This window comes from Epinephelus moara, chromosome 2 (assembly GCF_006386435.1).
Source record: "Epinephelus moara isolate mb chromosome 2, YSFRI_EMoa_1.0, whole genome shotgun sequence".
NCBI lineage: Eukaryota > Metazoa > Chordata > Actinopteri > Perciformes > Serranidae > Epinephelus > Epinephelus moara.
The window spans coordinates 44,629,425-44,653,283 of NC_065507.1; the positions used below are offsets into that span (position 1 = coordinate 44,629,425).

At 43.4% G+C, this 23,859-nt stretch overlaps 1 protein-coding gene across 4 annotated transcripts in view; it reads right to left on the bottom strand.

The window, feature by feature from the left end:
• Positions 1–23,859, bottom strand: part of usp32 (ubiquitin specific peptidase 32) — a 204,231-nt gene that overhangs the window by 22,994 nt on the left and 157,378 nt on the right. For all 4 annotated transcript variants that reach the window (XM_050055471.1, XM_050055481.1, XM_050055453.1 and 1 more), the window contains exons 23-26: positions 22,727–22,901; positions 22,489–22,640; positions 1,438–1,549; positions 1,143–1,342 (exon numbers count right to left, since the gene is read on the bottom strand). In XM_050055471.1, the coding sequence (XP_049911428.1) occupies positions 1,143–1,342; positions 1,438–1,549; positions 22,489–22,640; positions 22,727–22,901 (639 nt within the window). The remainder of the gene's footprint in view (positions 1–1,142; positions 1,343–1,437; positions 1,550–22,488; positions 22,641–22,726; positions 22,902–23,859) is intronic.

The following is a 23,859-nucleotide window of genomic DNA, read 5'->3' on the forward strand; positions in this document are numbered from 1 at the left end:
TTCCACCATAATTTACAAATAAATTCTTTAAAAATCCTACAATGTGATTTCCTGGATTTTTTTTTTCATTTTGTCTCTCATAGTTGAAGTGTACCTCTGATGAAAATTACAGACCTCTCTCATCTTTCTAAGTAGGAGAACTTGCAAAATCAGTGGCTGACTAAATACTTTTTTGCCCCACTGTACATATTGTTAATAGTATTGCCCGTTACATTTTGCATTAAGTGTTTCTGATTATTTTGATAATCAGTGTCTTTGATAACCATTAGGGATTTTAGCCAGTCACATTTTCTGAGCTTTTCTTCAGTTAGTAGTCAGCTAGGCTAGCTGACTGGCTAACCTCATGATAAAAATGATCAAGACAGTGTACCTCAGTCACTTTAACTTTCTGCAGCTCTTCCAAGAAGTGAGTATAAAAAAAAGGGCCATAATGACATCATGTTAGCTAATGGGGATGCACGATATTGGATTTTTTGATATCCAATATACCGATATATAACAACTTATCTGGCCGATAACGAAAACCAATATCAATACATTCACTTTTTTCCCCCCAAAATTTTAAGTGATCATCAAATCTCTTCTGTAGTGGAATTAACATCACATTATGCATGCATACTCTTATTATGATGGCCCACCAGCAGACGGAGACATAAAACAGAGTGCTTTTTAATGTGTGTAATATTCATTGTGTAGAATAAGAAAAGCATGTTGGCTGATTCTAATCGTTCATTTTAAAGCCAATATCGGCCAATACCAATGGCGTACCAATATTATTGTGCATCCCTATTAGCTAAGCTCTGAACATCAGGCTGACGTTGGTGCTACACTGAGTGACTAGCTAACGTTGCTAATGGTTATCTAAGACACTGAAGGAACTACTGTTAATATGTACAAAGCTAACTGTAAAAATGAAAAAGCACTGTGATCACTGGGGTTTGTGGCGAAGGCAGCAATACTGTAGAGTTAACAGGAAGTATACCGACATGCAGTTCATAAAATGGATATGATGTTACATAACACTACATTGTGCAAGGAGAGAACAGAGCAACTGAGACAAAGTAACCGTTTAAGGTTACATGATGTTTTAGCACATATTGTACTGTACAATACAGCACACTTCTTTTGTATAGAGTTCTCACCATTTTTCTGTGCATGGCAATGATGTATCCAATGAAGGGGCTCTCCTGCACTGGTGTAATGTGTCCGTTGGCAACTCCATTGGCCAGGAGCATCTCTGGGTTACAGGGCACCATGGTGCTGGGCCCACCATTGGGGATGAGGATGGGCTTATTGCCCATGTTTCCATTGGAAGCCAAGTTGTTGGCTATTGGAGTGATGTCTGATAAAGTGGAAGAGCGAAGAGATGAGAAAATGGAGAACTGAGGATTCAGACAGATAAGAGTGCAAAGACAAAATGTGGGTGAACAGACTCACCTGTCAGTGTGGGTGAGCTCAGTGACGTTGGTGAACCTGGCACTGGGATCTCAAATGCACACAGGAAGCCGTTAACAGACAGACGAACCTTCTGGTTGTCCTGAGGAAAGTTCTACAGACAAAGTGTTTCATAAGCTAGACTGACATTTGGTTTGTATCTGAGCTGCCAAAGTTACTGGATTGTGTGCAGTTCAACTCATCATCAGTGAAGCTCTTGTCAAAAGCAATGCTTTAGTTTGTGTTGGTTTCTGAACAAAAAGGCAACACTTTTGTTTTTGCTCCCATTTTTTCACAAGTATACATTAAAGATCTAACACTTTTTTATGCACTTAATAGATATATTTCTCTCAAATTTTGGTCACAAATTTGTGAAACTCCATGTTAGTGACTTGTTGGTGAAGATTCTCAGTCATCCAGGTCATGGTAATCATAAGTGCTATATCATTGGCAACTGGACTTGCTTGCGTTTCTTGAAAACGTTTCACCTCTCATCCAAGGAGCTTCTTCAGTTCTAAACGACTGGTACGAAGTTGCAGGCTTTAAACCACGTGTGGGTGTGAACCCTTGCAGAGTCGTAGGGGTCACATGTGAGCTCTTAGTTTCAGAGTCGTTACAGTCACAATGTGAGTCGTTGACCCACCTGGCCACCAAAGAAGCAGTTAAGACAGGGAGGAAATGTCTGCTACAAGACAGCTCCCTTCCAGACAGGACCAACTTCATCCCAGACCACATTTGTGACCTGCTGGATCTTTGTTTGGTCACCACCTATTTCAAGTACAGCGAGGGTTTCTACTGACAAAAGCACGGCTGTGCTATGAGCTCACCGGTGTCCCTTATAATGGCCAATCTTAGTTTAGTTTAGTTTATTTAGTTTATCAAGGGACAGTGTGCAATACCATTAATCATCTACAAGAAATGAGGAGATGGTTGCACCAGATTTAGCTATAACTGCTAATTTTCATCTGTAGTCCCAACATATAATTTACAATATACGCAGACCACAATCTAAAACACAAAGAAGAAACTTAAAATACAGATAAAGAGTGGACAGCACAGAGACAATACAGACATACAATTTCCACATTTAAAATAACCAAGTTGTTAGAGTGCAGGGAGGAACAACTTACAAAACACTAAAAGGCAGTCCAAGTAGCAGCTCCTGATATAAAGTGCAAGGCAGGAATGTGCATAGATAAAGTGCTGGTTTTCTTGTTGGTAGTCGACAAAGTGCTTGTAGCAGCAAAAAAATAAATAAATAAAAATTACAGAGTTTATTATAGCTTAGAGGACAACAATAAGGAACCTAAATACCAATGATGGTAATTCGGGATTGCAGGGATGATTAAATACCAACAATGGTAATATGACAGAAAAATCTGTAACAGAGCTCAGATAAACAGCAGATGAGAGAAACGCAAAACTTCACATGGAAGATGTGGAGAACTGAAAAACTGAGGAAGTGAAAACCTTCACGGAACACATTAACGCAGTGGACCCCAACATTAAATTCACACGGGAGGATGTCAGAGGAGACAGTCTACCCTTCTTAGACTGTGCAGTGCACACTGAAGAGGACAGGAACCTAAACATAGAGGTGTACAGAAAACCTGCACACACGGACCAATACCTGCTGTTTGACTCTCACCACCTACTGGAGCACAAGTTGGGAGTTGTCAGGACACTGAATCATTGGGCTGAAAACGTGCCCACTAGGACAGAGGGGAAAGTGAAGGAACAGAAACACATCAGGGAAGTTCTTCAAACCTGTGGCTATCCCGACTGGGCCTTTGCAAAAACCTCAAAAAGACCCAGAGCAGACAGAGAGGAAGAGACACAAACCTCAAAAAGACCCAGAGCAGACAGAGAGGAAGAGACACAAAAACCTAACAACACCGTCATTTCTTATGTCGCAGGTGTATATGAGAAACTCAGGATTTTCAACAAACACCACATCCCTGTGCACTCTAAACCCAGTAACACACTGAGACAGAAACTTGTCCACCCCAAGGACAAAATACCCAGACATAAGCAGAGTAATGTAGTGTATTCAGTTCAGTGCAGCCAGGAATGCACAGATTTATACATTGGGGAGACAAAACAACCACTCCACAAGTGCATGGCACAGCACAGGAGAGCCAGCTCCTCAGGTCAAGACTCAGCTGTCCACTTAAATCTAAAGAAGAAGGGACACTCCTTTGAGGACAGCAATGTGCACATCTTGGCCAGGGAGGAAAGATGGTTTGAAAGAGGAGTAAAAGAAGCCTACGTCAAGCTGGAATGACCATTGTTAAACAGAGGAGGTGGCTTACAACACCACTTATCACTCACCTACAGTGCAGTCTTGGGATCCCTCCCCAGACGACTTCACACCCATTCACCCCTGGTTCCACCTGACCCTAATGACTCTGATAGTGGCCAGGTGGGTAAACGACTCACATTGTGACCGTAACGACTCTGAAACTAAGAGCTCACATGTGACCCCTACGACTCTGCAAGGGTTCACACCCACACAGGGTTTAAAGCCTGCAACTTCGTACCAGTCGTTTAGAACTGAAGAAGCTCCTTGGATGAGAGGTGAAACGTCTTCAAGAAACACAACAAGTCCTGTTGCCTATGATATAGCACTTATGATTGCCATGACCTGGATGACGATCCATGTTAGTGAGCACTTTAGGGCTGTAAAGTTCTAGTCGGTTGGTCAATTGCTTGATCATTATCCTCTTGTCTGACCAATTTCTCACTGGTTGGACATCGCTTATTAAGGTTGTGTGTTCACCAAAGTGTTTATTTTCTCAGCTGAAAAACGAGAGCTGTTGATATTATGTGCTTGTATTTGTCCTCTGTGATGACTGGTCTATGCTGTATTTGTCCTGCCCTTCTCCACTGTGATTGGACGGCTGATGACAGTGATGACTGAGCATTTAACCCCATGTCAAACATTTTTCAACTCTCATTTGTAATCGGAAAATGGTTAAATAATAACAGAGGACATTGAGTATAGGATTTATCATTATGGATTAATTTTGCTAAGTTTCCAAAAAGACACTGCAGTTCAACGCTGGATTACAAAGCTTCTAAAAGGAATATGATCACACCTGAGCCCTTGCTGGAGCAGCATGATGGCTAATGTTAGCTTCTGTGGTAAAAAAGTTTCTCTCTTACATGCAGTGTTACAGAGATATGTAATGTTAATAATAACATTATGTAATACATGACATCGTCCAGTCCATGTAGCGTCCAGTATGTCAGATTTTTCTAATCAGTTCTGTTCAATGCTTTCGTAGTGAGATGGACGCAGCTCACGTGGGAAGGTGTTAAATGTGTGCAGTTATTACATCGGAGATCACATTTATTTTTCACTCGAGGCATTCCACTTGCCTGAAGAGAGAGTTTACGTGCCCTGGGCAAGTGTTAATGTTGAGCCCTGTGACAGGAAAAAAAAAGGCTTGAGTCACTGGCTTCATTTAAGTCTCTCCTAAAAACATATTTCTATTGTAAAACGTATCCTGACTTTATCTGAGCTTTTTAAAACTCGTCTTAAAACCCATTTTTATTCCTTGGCTTTCAACTCAGCATGAGACTCTGCTCTTGTTTTAGTGTTTTTATTGTTTTGCTTTATTTTACTTTATTGTTTTAGTGTTTTTATTGTTTTTAATTGTTTTTATGTTTATGTACAGCACTTTGTTTCCGCCGTTGTTTTTAAAGTGCTGTATAAATAAAGTTGAGTTGAGTTGAGTTGAGTAGAGTAGAGCTGTCTATCTTATTGCTATCTTACTGACTTTAATGACCTTTTATTATTGTAGGGACAACAGCCATCTAAACCCCTCTAGAACCTAGATTGTAAGTAAATGGACAGAATGAGATGGGCTACTCTGAGGGTCAAATGTTTATTGCTTTGGCCGTTTCACCCCAGAGTTGATGAACTCTTTCACCGTCATCCTGACACTGAGGGTGGGAAAGGTGTCAACTGGAAACCCTCCAGATCTAACTTTCTAATTACCATCCTGGGAAAATCCAGCGTTTTTTGACAACTCAGCCAGATTAACTGCCAGACCCTGGGTCATTAACTATGATTTTAAATTCACCACATCCTCTCCCCTTTTTGTCACATCCATGGGAGCCACCCCAGCTATCTGGCTCTCACCCTGAAGATGAGATTAGAAATCCAGATGGGAGTCGTAAATTCAGTATGCATTCCTGAGCAGAGACTAAGTTTCTCTGGTAACAGACTTTTCAATGTCTCTTGAAAGTAAAACTATATATTTTATCCATGTTCTATCATTATAACTCTGCATAATCCTTGTTTGTTAGTTAAATTATTTTTTTCCCCACTCTTGTAGGTCATATTATGAGTGAGAAACTCGGTTCCTGCGTAACCCTTTCTTTTCTTAAGATCGAAATTATTTTAAACTTTTAAGTTTCGCTCGACACGTCCAGGATTGTCTTGTCTGTCCTGAGTTTTCTTTCTTTTTTCTGTGCCTTCACTAACATTATACCTGAAGCGACAAAGCCAGCCGATTGCAACATTTTTGTATGGTGAACGCTATATTTGGGTCTAATTGATTGATTTTACACTTAGCAAGTTTTACATCTCCCAGTAAAGTTTGCATGGCTGTATCTTGGTTATTAATCTCCATGTCTTTCCATTTGGCCTCTATTTTGTCATCACACCAGGAAACAAGTGGTTTAAGCTGTGCAGCGTAATACAGACATACCACCTCTGTCTTTACTTAGTAAGAGAGTTGAATATTTAAAGTTACAATGTGTAATTTACGTGGTTGTTTATTAGCAAATATCAACTATTGCTTTCATAAATATATATTTACTAAAGTGTAATGCAATTCACATACAAATGGAAGCTTTCTCATAGGCTTAGAATGATTTCTCTCTATATACACAGGCAGGGCGCGGTCTGCTGGAGGCTGCCCTCTTGCGTCGCCATATTTGAATACAGTGGCCGAAAGGGATATATGCACTTCGCCTTTCCCGTTTACCTAGAACTTGCCGTCACTGGAGACGGTTAAGGTGAAGATCAATCCGGGGCGCTTCTGCTTGAACCTGCTTTGTACTTTTAGGATTCTGTCGCACTTTAAATGGAGGACCACACATATGTTTTGCCCCGTGAGAGGGAAACCACACCACCAAATAAAAGAAAAAGATTTGATAAGCGAGGACGGGACAAAACGCGAGTGATTATCTGCGTTGCTTATTCCAGGTGGAAAGAACTCCTGCGTAAGGACACTCTGGAAACGCATATATTATAATCGTACCAACCTATATTTGCCGCACTGTGCCGTGACTATCACATAAAACTTGTTATTTTAGCATTACTGTGCTAATGTTTGCTCGTGTTACCAAAACAATTAGAGATAAAACACTCCTAACATAACGTTATATCTCACAGATAACCTAGATGTCACTGGTAAGCTATAACATATTGTAGCGTCCGCCAGGACGTGTGAAAAGGATGACGCAGTTTTTCGGCAAACCACCGTTTATTACTGAACAGTACAGGTTACTGTTGGCTGTAACTACGCCAAAATAACCAACAAACAAGAACTTAGCTGTAACTCCAACTGTGCACTCCTGCTCTCTCCTCCAGCTCGCTCATACACACACCAGCATGCGCACTCACACAGCCCTCATTCCCGTGATATTTGCTTGTCCCATTCGTTGAATTGTTGTCCTCCAAGGGGAGGAGAGACCAACGTCTTAAGTCTTAAGTTGTCTTTTATTTTAGTGTTGATAGGATTGTAATTTCTTTCCTACATATCTCTGAATTTCTGTGTCAACCAAATTCCCACATACTTTATAACTTTAAGATTCCAATTAAGAGGGGTATCGGTAGAATAGTGGATAGTGCCGGCACCCCATGTACAGAGGTGATGCCTCGCTGTAGCGGTCGCGGGTTCGACTCCGGCTTGTAACCATTTGCTGCATGTCATCCCCCAATTAAGAGAGAAGCTTTGCATGTACTTAGTGGTTGGGATAAAATTAAAAGATAAAACCTGGGTCTTCTGAATATTTAATTTATATCCAGAATATTGGCCCTAGGACTCAAGAAGATCAAGGGTGATAGGCAGGCAGACGTTTGGATTTTTCAGATATATTAATATGGCGTCTGCATATAATGCAATTTTGTGTTCAACACCCTTTATATTGACGCCTTCTATGTATTGATTTTGCCTAATTGCCTGCGCGAGCGGTTCAATATAAATCGCAAAGAGGCTGGGGGAAAGGGGACAGCCTTGCCTTACTCTGCATTCCAGAATTATTTGCTGTGTAAGACATCCGTTCACTCTTACCCGGGCAGTAGGCATATGATAAAGTGCTCTAAAAATACTAATTGACTCTTTTGAAAAACCGAATCTTTCCATTACTTTAAATCAAACTGCCAATTTGCACAATCAAATGCTTTTTCAGTGTCAAAACTTGCCAGTAACACACTGTCCTGCTCCCTTTCAACATGGTTAAGAACATGAAGTGTATGTCTAATATTGTCCTGAGTCTGTCGTCCCCTAGTCTCGCTCACCAGACCTTTCTCAAGAAAAGAAAGGTCTGGCTGGGCCGACTCTCACTTTAAGATTGTAGAAGAAAAGGCCCCGGCTGCTTGTATTTCTTTCAACCAATCACAATCGTTCTGGGCGGTGCCACAGCAACGGTGCCACAGCAACGGTGCACTTGCAAAAATATTGCCGGGGGGAAACAGGTTTTGGTGTAACACGCCCACAAAAATATCGCCTACAGGATGCGAACCATGGCAGAAAAATGGCTACATCCCCGCAAGATCAAACACCGCAAAAGTTAGTAAAGGACGTGTTGAAGGTTGAAAACTGCTACAAAACCGGAGGTGGTAGGGTGGGACTTCAGCGGGTGGCTCGTTCCGCCCAATGAGAGGCTGATCTATGCAGTGAACTTCCGCCCACTCAGACTAGTCGTCCCCTAACAAAACCTGTCTGGTCCCCGTCAATCAAGTCTGGTATAAATGAGTCAACTTGTCTAGAAATAATAGAAGTGTAGAGTTTGTAGTCCTGGTTCAGAACCGATATTGGCCTGTATGAGCTACATAATTCCTTATCCTTACCCTCCTTTGGAATCACAGAAATTAGTGCCTGCCTCCACGATGGGGGAATAGTTGCATTTTTGAGGGTCCAGTTGAAGGAGGCTAAGAGGAGAGGTTTTATTTCCTGTCTAAACGTCTTATACCACTCCACTGGCAGTCCATCGCTGCCTGGTGCCTTGTTATTTTTAAGTCTGCCTGTTGCTGAATCTAATTCTTCCTCTGTGATTTCCGCTGTTAAGTATGTATTTTGTATCTTTCCTATGGAGGGTAAGTCTAATAACTCCAGGAACTCATCAATGGACTGGTTGCTTCCTTGATTTGGTTGAGTATATAATGTTTTATAATAACTTTCAAATTACTTTTCTATATCCTCAAGATTGCTCGACACCATTCCAGTCTTAGGATCTTTAATCTTATTTATTGAATTTGTGGTCTGTTTTCGTCTTAGTCTCCATGCCAATAAGCGCGTTGCCTTTGGGCTGGCTTCATAATAAGATTGTCTCAGAAATTCGTGTTTTTTTTCTAATTCATCTTTGTATATTTCATCAATTTCTTTCCTGACTATTTTAATTTGTTCCAAATAGTGAGGCTCTTTATTTTCTTTATGAATTCCCTCTAAATTTTTGAGTTTCTCTTCCAGCTTTTTAAGTTTTTGCTCCTTTGATCTTTTTATAGCACTATTAATTGCAATCATTTTCCCTCTAAGGACTGCCTTTAGTGCATCCCAGAGTATAATTGGACTCACCTCTCCGTTGTCATTATTTTCTATATAGGACTTGATTTCATTTTTTATCTGTTCAGTTGCCGTTTTATTATTAAGTAGACTTAGACGTAAGTAGACAATATGGAGGTATTTAACCTCCATGTTGTTTTCCTTGGTCTGCTATCTAGGTGTAAACTAAGGTAAATTGGAGAGTAGTGTGATACATCCATAGGTCCAATGGTGCATTCCTGTACTATGTGCCTATTAGGGTTGGGTCGGTTCTCGGTAATACCAATTCGGTTCGGTACTCCGTCTTGGACCGGGTTTTTTTTTTTGGAGACCGACCGGACCGCATACTTGGGCGGAACGTATGCGGAGTGGACGCTGCGGAGGTCCGCCCGGTAAAAGCGGACGTCTGCAAGCCCTGTGCGCGCAAAGCAAGACCGCGTGGACTCTGCTCCGCGCACCAGTGTCACACAAAAGACTGCTCGGCATGTATTTTTCACATCGCGGGGATTTTTCATGGACATTTTTACAGGAAACTACAACGCCGAAGTGCGCTCGACTATGGAAGCCCGAATGACTGCGGACATTCCTCGCGGAGTCCACTCCGCTTATAGTACGCCCGAGTCTGTGAGCACCTGTGTCTGCCTCTTCGCCAAGCGCACAGTGAGCAGGAGAGAGAGGGGGGTGGGGGTGGGGCGGGGACTGAGCTAGGAGGTGCGAGTGCGCATGCGCTGAGGCCTCTACTGTAGCCTGGGGAGTTGATAATGGCGGACAATTTAGTCTCGAAGAAATCAAAGAATGCACCACTATGGCAACACTTTGGCTTTGAGCCAGACGAAGGAGGCAACCCTTGTTTGCACTGATTGAGTAAGCTGCAAAATTTATTTGTAAGGAATAAAAGAAACAACGTGTTACTGTCACTCTGTTGTCCTATGGTCGTTTTTTATTTTAAATGAGTCAATTTCGCCCCCAAGTGGCGAAAATCCGGTATTACCGACTTGATGCGATTTTTCCTCATACCGACCCAACCCTAGTGCCTATCATTATTATTAATGAAAAAATAATCGAGTCTTGAATAGGCTGCGCGCGCTGCAGAATAAAATGTATAATTTTGTTCAGATGGGTGCGGGTCCCTCCAGATATCTTTCAGACCCGCTTCCTTAAGTTATTTTTTAAACAACTTCACCTGCTTAGTTTGACTTTTTTGTGACTAGTCGAGTCCTTTTGGTTGCTCAACACCATGTTGAAATCTCCACCGCAAACTAGTGCTGTAGACTGTGTTGACAGTTTCCATAGTTATTGCTACAGCTTGATGACGTCAGGGCCACTAGGAATGCTGGATACGTTCAGTCGACTGTGTTGTTGTTATCCGGAGCACGGCTAATAAAAGCTAACGAGTGCTACACCGTGATTGTCTACAGTCTTCGTTATTCATGCACATCCACATGGTGTCAGAAGTAAGCCGGATTTAAACAAAGATGGCACAAGGACTCCGCCGGATCAACCCGCTTGTCTTTGATGAGAACATCACTCACAACTGGGAGAAATTCAAACGGGAATGGCATGTATATAGTAACGCTGGGCTATCAGCGGCTAGTAAGAAAGTGAAAGCTTACACGTTTCTCAACCTCGCCGGTCCAGAGGCACTGGATAAACTCAACACGTTTGATTTTGAGGACGACGAAGATCGTGAGGACCCTGACATCCTGGTAAAGAAATTTGAAGAACTATGCCTGCCAGTAAAGAATGTAATTACGGACAGACATGCATTTAACACAACTAACCAAAAACAGCATGAGTCAATCCAGTCCTATGTTTCCACGTTGAAGATATTGGCCAGGAAATGTGAGTTTGGCACACTACATGATGAACTGATTAGAGACCGTTTGGTCTGTGGTATTCACACTTACACTGTCCGTGCACAGCTGTTGAAAGAGAAGAAACTGACACTAAATTCAGCCGTTGAGATCTGCATACTGCATGAACAATCTGAGAAGGGTAACAGAGAACTTAAAAAGGAAGCAGAGGTGTGCACAGTGCAATTCAACCCGTGCACAAACTGCGGTGGCCAACACCCACCTGACCGTAACAGGTGTCCAGCTTTCAACAAGCGCTATAACACGTGGAAAAATGAACCACTTCTCCAAATGCTGCAGATCAGGTGAACCATCTGTCTCCAACAGACCAGGACAGGTCCCACCCCCCACTGCAAGCAGGGGCAGATACACACACGTGAGTGAGCTTGACATGCAGCCAACACAGGAACCAACTGATGTGTTTCACTGCGAGGCTATAGAAATGTTCTACTGTGAGAGCATAGACAAGCCAGAGGATATGCATGTGCAAGATGAAAGATTTGCTGAACTGTCTACATGCAACACTGGCAAACAACTGACTGTCAAGATTGACACTGGGGCCAAGTGCAACGTAATATCCAGACCTCTGCTACAGCACATTAATCATACTGCTCGCATCAATCTCAGCAAAAGAGCAAATCTTGTGGCCTATGGAGGTCACATAATTCAGACTCATGGTGCCGCAGATGTGAACTTTAGTTGCGGTTTGCTGCGGTTCCAAGTTGTGGACAGAAACATCAAGCCGCTGCTGGGTCTCAGAGACAGTGCAGGGTTCAACGCTAAGGTTTTTTTTCACTTGCTCGGTTGGGCAAGTTGGTCAGAGGGGGGGCAGCGACAATCTTTGACAATCGTTCTCCGTCTATAATTTTGCGCCCTCCTTGAGCCATGCCCACCTCTATTTATTTTTCATTCCTCTCTCCAGTTCTGCTGTATTAACACCGGGTTTAATATATTTTGCTTCCATCTCTCTGCCCTGCTCTACTCTACTTCAACGCTACTTAGCTCTCTCTCTACTCTACCGGTAGACTACCACATCCACCTGTTGCACAAAGTGAAGCACACGCATGAAAAATCATTTTCACATGCGTGAAACTTTTTTGTATGCTTGCAAAGCACAGCCTGCTGGGATGTTTCTATGTATCTACTGGCACCAGAACATATGCATACAGTACATGTGTGCACAGTAATGAGCAGGTGAAATGTCTCTCTAGCTTACATATGAGGTGTCTCAAGATTTAGGAAAATACAATTTTATTGAATATAATAAGAGTAAAAAGTCACTTGACATGCTGCTGTTTTGTGCTATGAACTATTTAAGTGCTGGAAGTTGCTATTTACGTGACAACGCCTGAACGCAACACAAGCTCAGCACCAAGAGTGCCATGCTGCGCTGCTGTGCGAGCAGCATGTTTGTCTGTGCGTAACAGCAGTCTGTTGATGGTTATTTACACACTGTCCATAACAATAACTTTGTCAGCTGACAAACTGCACCGGGCTGGGGGTCAGGTTTGGTCAGGAAAATGCGGCCCGAGCCGCTCTAGCGTGCTTACCTGTGTGTGTGGCGGAACTCCGCCGTGTGATACAGAGAGCAGAGGAGAATTGTTAACGCGTGACCATGTAGAGACAGAAATGACATGATGACATAACACTGTAAATAGTATATTGTTATGTTATTATATGAAGCGTCCGTCGCGCAAAATAATATGACTTTAGTTTATGAAGAGGTAAGACAGAGCTCTCCTCTTTGTGCCACTCAGTGCCGCTCTGTGCCTTCGGACTAGTCTGGGGCCGTTAGTGGCCGTTTTGGTAAGGAATCGGAACCAGGGCGAGTGAGACAGGATCCGGAATTCGATGGATGCGCCTTTCCGTCAAAATAAAAGCACCAAGCTAATAAAAATGCAGTGAAACTTTAATTTAAAGAGTATAATTTACAAGAAAAGCCCCAAGCCATTAAGTTAATCGATTTTCTTACACCCCTCATCACCCCAAATTGATGGTGCGCCAGAATTTAAAGTTTTACTTTGGTGAACACTTTTACTTTGGTGAATTTGGTGAATTCGGCATCCGCTCTCTAGACTGGAACCAGAATCCAGACAAAATTCGGAGTGAATAGAAAGCAGGCTCTTCACTTTATGTGAAGTGATGCGAGGCTACCTTCGGACATGCACAGTGCAGGAGAGGCTTCAGTGTTGATTGGCTTCACTTGTGCCATGTAACCAATCAATGGGGGCTGTGGGCAGGACATTGTTACACAGCGTGTGCCTGTGACTTCAGGCAGAGAGACTGCTGCATCAGAGCCGAAGGAGCACGTTTTAAAATACATTTATTTATCAATTAGTTATTAACTTTTATTATTTTTAGCAACTTACCTGATCGGGCAAGTGAGTTGTTAGTTTACATGCCAGACCTTGAGTTTTCCTTTCCCCGGGCAATCGGGCAATCGTTATTGTTGAGTCCTGCAGTGTCAGACTCGGCTATGTGACTTTTGGACCAGAGGTGCATGCCGTTATCCAGCAGGAGGCGCCAGAGCTGACAGAGTATAGGGACCTATTTGACACCAGCACCATTGGCAAGTTGCCTGTGGTGTATCACATGCGCCTGGATGACATTGTGCACCCCACCATATGCGCTCCAAGATGAGTGCCACTGGCCATGAAGGACAAGATTGTGGCAGAACTGCACAGAATGACTGAGCTGGGAGTCATCACGCCAGTTCAGGAGCCCACAGAATGGGTTTCAGCCATGGTGGCTGCAAGCAAAAGAGACAGTAGCATGGGGCTATGCATCGACAACCTCAACAAAGCCCTCCTCAGACCCCACCACCCGAAAAACTGTGGAAGAGGTGATCGCTGACATGCCAGGCGCCAAGATGTTTAGCATTCTGGATGCTAAGTGTGGCTTCTGGCAGGTGCCACTCAGTAAACAATCTTCAAAACTCACCACCTTCATGACTCCTGTGGGCCGCTATGCCTTCCTACGAATGCCCTATGGCATCACCACGGGGAGTGAGGTTTTCCAGAGGTGCATGGAGCATCTATTTGAAGGGCAGCCGTGTGCAATTGTAATCGATGACATCTTGGTGTGGGGCCGCTCGAGAGAGGGGCATGATCTGCATCTCCGCCAGGTCATGGACAGAATACGGGCTGTCAATCTCAAACTGAACCCTGAAAAGTGCCGTTTCGGGGTCACGGAGGTTTCTTATGTCGGTCAGCTGCTCACCAACCAGGATGTTAAACCCGACCGTGCCAAGACTGCTGCCGTCCGTCTGATCTCCCCCCCGGAGGACAAGCACAGCTTCCAAAGGTTCCTCGGCATGACCAACTACTTGACCAAATTCATACCAGACTACAGTGAGGCCACAGCACCCCTGCGTGAGCTATTGCGTCAAGATGTGGACTGGTGCTGGCTGGAGCACCACACGGTGGCATTCGCCAAACTCAAAGAACTTATCGCCAGCCCCCCAGTGCTGCAGTATTTTGATGTGCACCAACCTGTTGTACTGTTGGCTGACGCCTCACAGCACGGACTGGGTGCTGTTTGCCTCCAAAACGACAGGCTGGTGGCTTTTGCTTCAAGGGCCCTCACAGAGACTGAGTCACAGTATGCTCAAATTGAAAAAGAGCTCCTGGCCCTCGTCTATGCCTGCGCAAAATTCCATCACTACATATATGGCCGGCCTGTGACCGTTGAGACTGACCATCAGCCGCTCATCACCATACTAATAAAGCCACTACACACGGACTCTGCACGCATCCAAAGGATGATGCTCGGCCTACAGTGCTACAACCTCAACGTCATCTACAAGAGGGGCAAGGCGCTCTACGTCGCTGATGCCCTCTCCCGTGCATATCTGCCCTCCACCGACCAGGCTGAGGCAATGGAGGAGTACGAGGTTATGGTGGTGGACGTCCTCTCCTCACACAGAGTTGAGGAAATGAAGCGTGACACACTGGCTGATCCTGTGTGCCGGCGTCTCTCTGAGGTCATTGCTGCAGGCTAGCCCAACACATTTAGGGAGGTGCCACGTGACCTGAGGCCATTCTACGCCATGAGAGAGGAACTCACAACTGACAGTGGCCTGCTCCTCCGTGGACAGCGGTTCATCATTCCACACTCCCTGCAGCGCTACTACGTGAAACAGCTGCACCAGGGCCACCCTGGTCTTGAAGCCACAAAGCGCAGGGCCAGGAAGACCATGTTCTGGCCCACCATCTACAGTGATATTGAAAAATAAGTTTCCAGGTGTGCCCCCTGTAATACTCTCAAGCCACACCAGCCTAAGGAGCCCCTTCGGCTGCACGACATCCCTGACCTACCATGGTCCCTCACTGCAGCAGATGTTTTTGAGTGGGAGGGAAAGGAGCATCTTGTGCTTGTTGACTCTTACTCTGGCTGGTTCGAAATAGACCGGCTCCCGGGCACAACAAGTGCTGCACTAGTGGCCAAGCTGAAACGCCACTTCGCCACTCACGGAGTGCCACAGCAACTCATGACAGACAATGCTGCTTACTTCACAAGTAGGGAGTTCCAGGAATTTGCTCGCAAGTGGGACTTCTGTCATGTCACCAGCAGTCCCCTGTACCCGCAGACTAACTCTGCTCGCTGAGAGGGCTGTGCGCTCAGCAAAGCACCTGCTGGAAAAATGTGCACGAGATGGAACGGACATAGATGCAGCTCTCCTCAGCCTATGTAACATGCCCAGAGACGGACTGCCATCGCCAGCTCAGCGCCTGCTTTCTCAGCGCACCAGGGCCTTCATTCCCATGACCAAAGCCATGTACTCACCCAGAGTGGAGACACAGGTCAAAAAGGCCCTGACACAGGCGAGACAGAGAAGAAGAGCCTACTACAACAAATCAGCCAGGCCGCTGGCTCCACTGCGGGCTGGGCAGACGGTGAGAATGCAGACACAGAGAGGACACGACAGGCTGGCAACAGTGCTAGAACAGCACCACAACCCAACAGTTACCAGGTCAAGGCTGGGAAGGCTACATATGTGAGAAACAGACGCCACTTACTCCAGACGCCTGAGACCTATGTCTCCGACTCCACAGCAGAGGATCCACCGGCTGTTGCTGCGGTCGCACCTCCACCAAGCCCACAACATGACACTGTGGGACCAGGAGTGTCACAGGGACAGGGGCCTCTGATTGTCACTCGCTCAGGGAGAGTGTCAAAACCCAGCTCTCTCTACAAGGACTTTGACATGGACCAGCTCTGTGACACATGGGCACATTGACACTCCACAACTGTGTTATTGTTATCCGGAGCATGGCTAATAAAAGCTAACGAGTGCTACACTGTGACTGTCTACAGTCTTCGTCATTCATGCACATCCACAAGTGTGTCTTGTGATTGAGAGCTAATTAAGTCAAATATATTTTTTTAAATATTTTGGCAGTTCCCTGGTGGAATATAAACATTGAGTAATGTCACTGGTCTATTTTCAATCTTACACTGAACCAGAACAAAGTGATCTTCCTTGTCCCTGATCTCCTTTGGCAATTCAAAATTTAGGGAGTTGTGTATCAAAATCAAAACAACTCTTTTACGCCCCCCCCTTTAAAATTACTATAAAAAGAATGATTGTATCCAAAGTTTTTCAATTTTGCGTGTTCTGTTTCCGAGAGGTGTGTCTCTTGGAAAAATATTTGATAGGGCTGGTAAGCCCGTTAACATTAAGTGATAGTATTTTGAAATTACGGTGCATAACCTTCATTAATCATGTCATTGATGCTGGCAACCTGCATATCTCGTTGGGGCTCCTCGCTAGCACTTATGGTGACAGGTGAAAAAAAAACAACCCCCCTTTTGACTAGCTCCACACATTCATGTACAGTAGTCCCGGTCATATGAGTGCAATTATTATTATTAAGGTCTGAGCATAAACACTGGTTCGATGACGCAGCCAGATACATTTGAGTTATCAGTGACAAAAAATAATAATAATAATAATAATAATGATAAAAATAAGTAAGAAATTAAAGAGCTTAAAGGTCTATATTTAGACAGTGTCTCTATTAAATGACCAGATAAAATCGGAGCGACCGATCTGAATGAGCGGTGTTTACAATAGGGACTTTTTTGTGTCAATTGGTAACCATGAATCTGAGCGAACTATGATCACATGTGGGGTTCCTCAAGGGTCCATTCTCGGACCACTTCTATTCAACATCTATATGCTACCCCTAGCCCAGATTATGGAACATCACAACATCTCCTGTCATACGTATGCCGACGACACACAACTCTATATCTCAGTGTCATCACACGACTATAGTCCCTTACTCTCATTGAGTAACTGCATTCATCAAATCAATGACTGGATGTGCCAGAATTTTCTCCAGCTAAATCCAGAAAAGACAGAGGTATTAATTTTTGGCCCTAGAAATGAAAGGGCTAAGATCAGCGCCCACCTTGGCTCTATGTCATTGACAGCTACAAATCAAGCCAGAAATCTTGGTGTTATTATTGACTCAGACCTGAACTTCAACAGCCATTTAAAGTTTATTACTAAATCTGCCTATTACCACCTGAAAAATATAGCTAGAATTAAGGGGTTTCTGTCTAAACAAGACATGGAAAAACTTATTCATGCATTCATTTTTAGTAGGTTGGATTATTGCAATGGCTTATTTACAGGCCTTAACAAAAAATCAATCAGACAGCTGCAGCTGATTCAGAACGCTGCCGCCAGAGTCCTTACAAACACCAGGAAACTGGACCATATTACACCGGTCATTAAATCGCTACACTGGCTTCCTGTGAGTCAAAGAATAGATTTTAAAATCTTACTGCTGGTCTACAAAGCCCTGAATGGTCTCGGACCAAAATACATGCTTGATCTACTGGTTCCCTACGAAGCATCCAGACCCCTTAGGTCATCTGGAACAGGTTTGTTGTGTGTTCCAAGAACAAGAACCAAGCAAGGTGAGGCAGCATTCAGTTATTATGCTCCTCACCTGTGGAACAAACTTCCTGTAGATCTGAGGTCTGCTCAAACTGTCAGCTCCTTTAAATCAGGGCTAAAAACACTATTGTTTACTGAAGCGTACTCTTAGATTAAATACTTACCTGCTGTATTCTACTGCCCGTACTTTTTAACTACACACTGCTGATTTATGCCTTTTATTATTCTACTTCTTTTCTTATCCTGACTGTTCAATGTATTGAGCCTGTTTTTATTTTATGTTACTGTATTTTATTATTATCACTATCATTCTCAATTTCTATTTCCCTTTTTAATCGACTGTTTTTATTGTTTTAAATTGTGTCTTGTTGCTTTTAATGTCTCTGTAAAGCACTTTGAATTACCTTGTGTTGAATTGTGCTATACAAATAAACTTGCCTTGCCTTGCCTTGCCTTGCCTTACAAGGTAGCAGCGTAAAATCAAAAATATCATCAGAAGGAACAAGCATAATGTAGGTATAATTATATGCTGAGTTGATAAAAAAAAACCAAAAAAAAAAACCTGTCAAATAGGTTAAAAGAAACTTCAGGCTGCGATACTCAGCTAATAAAATGTTGCATTACTCGGCAGTCTAACAGTCACTTTATTCTTCAACTATGTTTTTCCTGTGAACCACCTGCTTATCATGGTCACGGGTTGCTATACAGTGGCAAGAAAAAGTATGTGAACCTTTTGGAATGTCATGGTTTTCTGAATAAATTTGTCATAAAATGTGATCTGATCTCCATCTAAGTCAAGGGTATTGACAAATATAATGTGTCTAAAATAATAACACACAAAAAAACCTGATCTTTCATGTCTTTATTGAACACACTCATTCAACATTCAAAACGGCAGTGGAAAAAGTAAGTGAACCCTTAGAATTAATAACTGGTTGACCCCCCCCCTGGCAGCAATAACTTCAACTGGGTGCTTCCAGTAGCTGAGGATCAGACCTGCACATCGTTGAGGAGGAATTTTAGCCCATTCTTCCTGGCAGAACTGCTTTAGCTCTGTCAAATTCTTTGGACGTCTCATGTGTACGGCTCTCTTCAAGTCATTCCATAGCATCTCTATTGGGTTGAGGTCTGGGCTCTGACTTGGCCACTCCAAAAGGCAGATTTTGTTTTTCTGAAGCCATTCTGTTGTGGACTTGCTCCGGTGTTTTGGGTCGTTGTCCTGTTGCATCACCCACCTTCTACACAGTTTCAGCTGACGTACAGACATTCTCAGATTATCCTGAAGAACTGTCTGGTAAACTTGGAAATTCATCTTCCCCTCAATGATTGCAAGCTGGCCAGGCCCTGATGCAGCAAAGCAGGCCCAAATCATGATGTTTCCTCCACCATACTTTACGGTTGGAATGATGTTTTCATGATGATATGCTGTGCCCTTTCTATGCCAGATGTAGTGCTGTGTGTTTTTTCCAAATAGTTCAATCTTAGTTTCATCACTCCACAAAACATTTTGGCAATACCGCTGTGGAGTGTCAATGTGCTCTTTTGCAAACTTCAGGCATGCAGCAATGTTCTTTTTAGTAAGCAGTGGTTTCCTTCGTGGTGTCCTGCCGTAGATACCCTGCTTGTTCAATGTTTTACGTATTGTAGACTCGTGAACAGAGATGTTAGCCAGTTCCAATGATGCCTTCAAATCTTTGGCTGTCATTCGGGGTTGTTTCTTTACCTCATTGATGAGTCTTTGTTGTGCTCTTGGTGTCATTTTGACTGGGCGTCCACTTCTTGGTAGAGTAGCAACAGTCCCAAAGTGTCTCCATTTGTAGATTGTTTGCCTAACTGTAGACTGGTGAATTTCTAAAGTCTTTGAAATCACTTTGTAACCCTTGCCAGCTTTATGTAATTAAACAATTCTTGATCGTAGATCCTCTGAAAGCTCTTTTTGGCGAGGCATGGCTCACATAAGCGTGTTCTTCTTGCGCAGAACAAACTCCAAAAGTTTGAGGGTTTTTTTAAGTCAAAGTAGCTGTAGTCCACACCTCCAAACTCATTGTCTTAACGAGACTCCAGGTGTGCTATAACCTGACTCCAATTAGCTTTGTTAAGGTCATTAACTCAAGGGTTCACATACTTTTTCCACAAGCACTCTGAGTTTTTTTTTTGTTATTCTCAATGAAGACATGAAAGATCAATTTTTTTTGTGGTATTATTTTAGACACATTATATTTGTCAATACCCTTGACTTGGATGAATATCAGATCACATTTTATGACAAATTTATTCAGAAAACCATGAAATTCCAAAGGTTCACATACTTTTTCTTGCCACTGTATAACCCATAACATTATGTTATTTGTTACTTGCTGTCTCTGGAATTCCTTAAGCCGTTCCCGGACACGTCCAGTCAGGTCTCGATCAGTCTTTTTCCAGTGCGGCGCTCGGTCGAGTCTGCGCTCCCACCGCGGCTCCTCACTGCGGCACACCTCCACCTCGTTGCCCCATTTCCTCATGTCCTCATGTCCTCTGCAGCCTCAGATGCGTTGTTGTACAGGCGGCTCCCAGATTCCCAATGGATTCTCATCTTGGCTGGATAGGGTGTTTGGAAGCGTACCTTCTGCTCCTTGAGGATTCTTTTAATGTCTTTGTAATCTTTGAGCTTCAAATTTACTTCAGTTGGAAAGTCATGAGAAAAGTTGACGACTCGGTCCCCGAGCATGATTTTCTTCGACCAGGCTGCTTTTAAGACCCGGTCCTTCGTGGCGTAGTGTTAGAAATTAACCACGATGGAGCGGGGCGGCTCATTGCTCTTAGGTTTCGGCACAGTAGACCTGTGTGCTCTCTGTATTTCCAAATCCCCCGAGTCGAGTTCTGTGTTTTCGTCGTCTTCTTGGTTTTTTTGTTGTCTCAGGCTTTTCCTAGTTTTTCCCCAACCCATTTTAGTGTCATTGAAATGTTATTTTTTTGGAAATTATATGGATTTTGTGGGGTTTAACTCAAGTGCTGCACGATTAATCTAATCGCAATCGCGGTGTCAGGCTGTGCAATTACATAACTGCATAAAAGGCTGCGATTTGCGATTTAATGCAAATAAATGTTAACGTGTGCCTGTGAACGTGACTGCCTCTCCTGTAGTGTGTGGAGTTTGTTGACATTACGCCCACAAGCTATCCTGGTCTGTGCAGCATGTATGGTCAGGTGACCACTCAGCGTGCAGCAGTGACCAACACAGACGCTGAAGAAGAGCACGAGCACGACCAAAAACAGGCTGAGTTGGTGGCGAAAAATAACCCAACGCCTATTATATGGTAATGCTTTGGATTCAGATATGCGATGCTGACCAGAAAGACGTGCTGTGTAAAACTTAAGTTTAAGTTAAGACTTAAGTTAAAGTCGCCACGTCCCACGGCAACACGACCAATCTGTATCAGCACTTGAGACAGCACAGAGAAAAGTATGTAGAATGCATGTGAGAGAAAGCCGAGCCGAGTAACATTAAAGACAATGAGACAACTGAAAGACACCAGAGCCTCATAAAACAACATCTAAGCACAGTTACGCAATCAATTTAAGTGTCACAGGGAAATCATGGACTCCATAACAAACTATATAATAACAAATGAAAAACTAAGCAATTTTGCTCGGTTTTGGCCCACTTGACACGCTGCTGTGTTGTGCTACGGCGTGCTGGAATTTGTCATTTACGTGACAATGCCTGAACGCAACACAGGCTGCTGTGTGAGCAGCTTGTTTGACTGTGCTCAGTCTGTTGATGGTCATTAACACACTGTCCATAACAATAACTGTGTCAGGCTAGGGCCCCCCTAATATGATGTAGCGGAAACATTGAATCAAGCAGGAAGACTAATGATACCATTTTTTTTTTATTATATTGTAATCGCAATCGCAAATCGCGATATTGTCCACTCAAATCGCAAACGCACATTTTTATCAAATCGTGCAGCACTAACACTTTATGACATGTTATGTGTTTTATTCTTCTTGTTTTAATTGTGTTTAGTTTTATTTTACAGCACTTTGTAACTGTGTTTTGAAAGGTGCTATATAAATAAAGTTTATTATTATTAATATCATTATTATTATAAATATTATTATTTCACTACCATAAGATGTCTCCAATGTTGTTTCCCTGAATTTGGCAACACATCCAACTGACCTACTATGTTGAATCGCCATATCTCTACAGCAGCCCAGTACAGATAGACCAAACACTGGCTCTAGAGCGGGCCTTTCACCTTTTTATGTAACCTGAAGGCTACTGATATATTGATTTGCTCAGTGGATTTTGATCTTATTTGCAAGTGTTTACAGCAGTTAGTTATTTCCAGTGTCCTTTTCATATGGTGCAATGAACAGCCAATGTGAAAGCTAGTTCAAGGTGAGAAAACTCAGCCTTTAATCTGTTATCTAACTGTTTTGTATGACACTAAGAATGATGTAACCCCTTGCCCTCTGTGTTACAGGCTACACTGATCAGTGATCAGTGGAACAGTCTCAGTACCTTGATGTTGGAGGTGTGGACCTCAGCCAGCAGGATCTGCTCAGGCCTCAGACTGCACAGTTCACTCAGCTGTTTCTTGAGCCCTGTGTACTTTTCATCCATATTTAACCGCAGGCCATAGCGCACAGGTGTAGAGCCATCCAGTTTAATGACTACAACACACCAAAGCGTAATATGTGATTGGGTTTTGTTGTTAAAAAAGAACACATTTTCAGAATCTTTCCTCTAGCTTTCTCACCAGTGATCTCCAGATGCATGGAGCTGTCCATGGGCAGGGGCAGAGACAGGAAGTTAAAGGGGTCGAAGCGAGCGCTGATGTGTCCACAGGTCTTACACTTCACCTGGGATTTGAGCTGACCGTGGAATAGATCCACCACAATGGAGCGGTTCCTGCGCAGGTGGTTCTCCCATGCCTTTAGGGTGGAGGAGCATTGACACACACACACATACACACACACACACACACACACACACACACACACACACACACACACACACACACACACAATGGTGAGATCACACACCACTAATCCTGCAAACCTTGGGATATATAGAAAACAACTGTCTTTAAGCAGTGAAAGTTATTATTTATTTCTTTTTACTTGTAGGCTAGATTTGTTTATATATGCTACAGTGATTTGTTTTCCACAGAGCTCTACGGTGCGAGCATTTTACTCGCATTTGCGACTAAAAATAGTTTTGTGCGCGCAAAAGAAATCATTCAGGAGCACGCTGTGCGAGTACAGATTTCAACCAGCAGCAGAAACTAAAGGCAAATCCTGCTGGTTGTGGGTTGAACGGGGGTCACAGACAGGAATACGGCGTAGCACTATGGCCAACGCAAGATAACTCGGTTTACTGGCGACCGAGAAGCCCGGCTCCAAGTGAATAAGTTGGCGTCATGACTGCCCAGTAGTACCTGAACAGCCGAGCCGTGGCGGCACACAGGTATGTGACACGTCAGAGGAGAAACGAGCCGTTCACATTTCCACAAACCTCACCGCACTTAAGGGACTGTTCTTAACTTGTCAGGGGAGGAGGGTGGCTGGTTGATTTTTGGTTGATTTTTATTTTATTTATTTATTTTATTTTGATCCCCCCTATGTTAATCACTTACTGATGCTGTTTTTGAAGTATGAATAAGTCAATAAGTAATTTATTCCATTGAAATATCATTGATGTATTATAGAAAAGTGATTTATCTTTTTATAAATGACAAAAGGCACATCTGCCTCATTTTTGCTGTGGTATCATGATACTACTCAGAACCGTGATACTTTCACTGGTATCGTACCGTGGGTCCCAATTTTGGTACCGTGACAACGGTCACTACTGACTGCTGACTGCTCTATTCTCCTCATCCTTTGACTC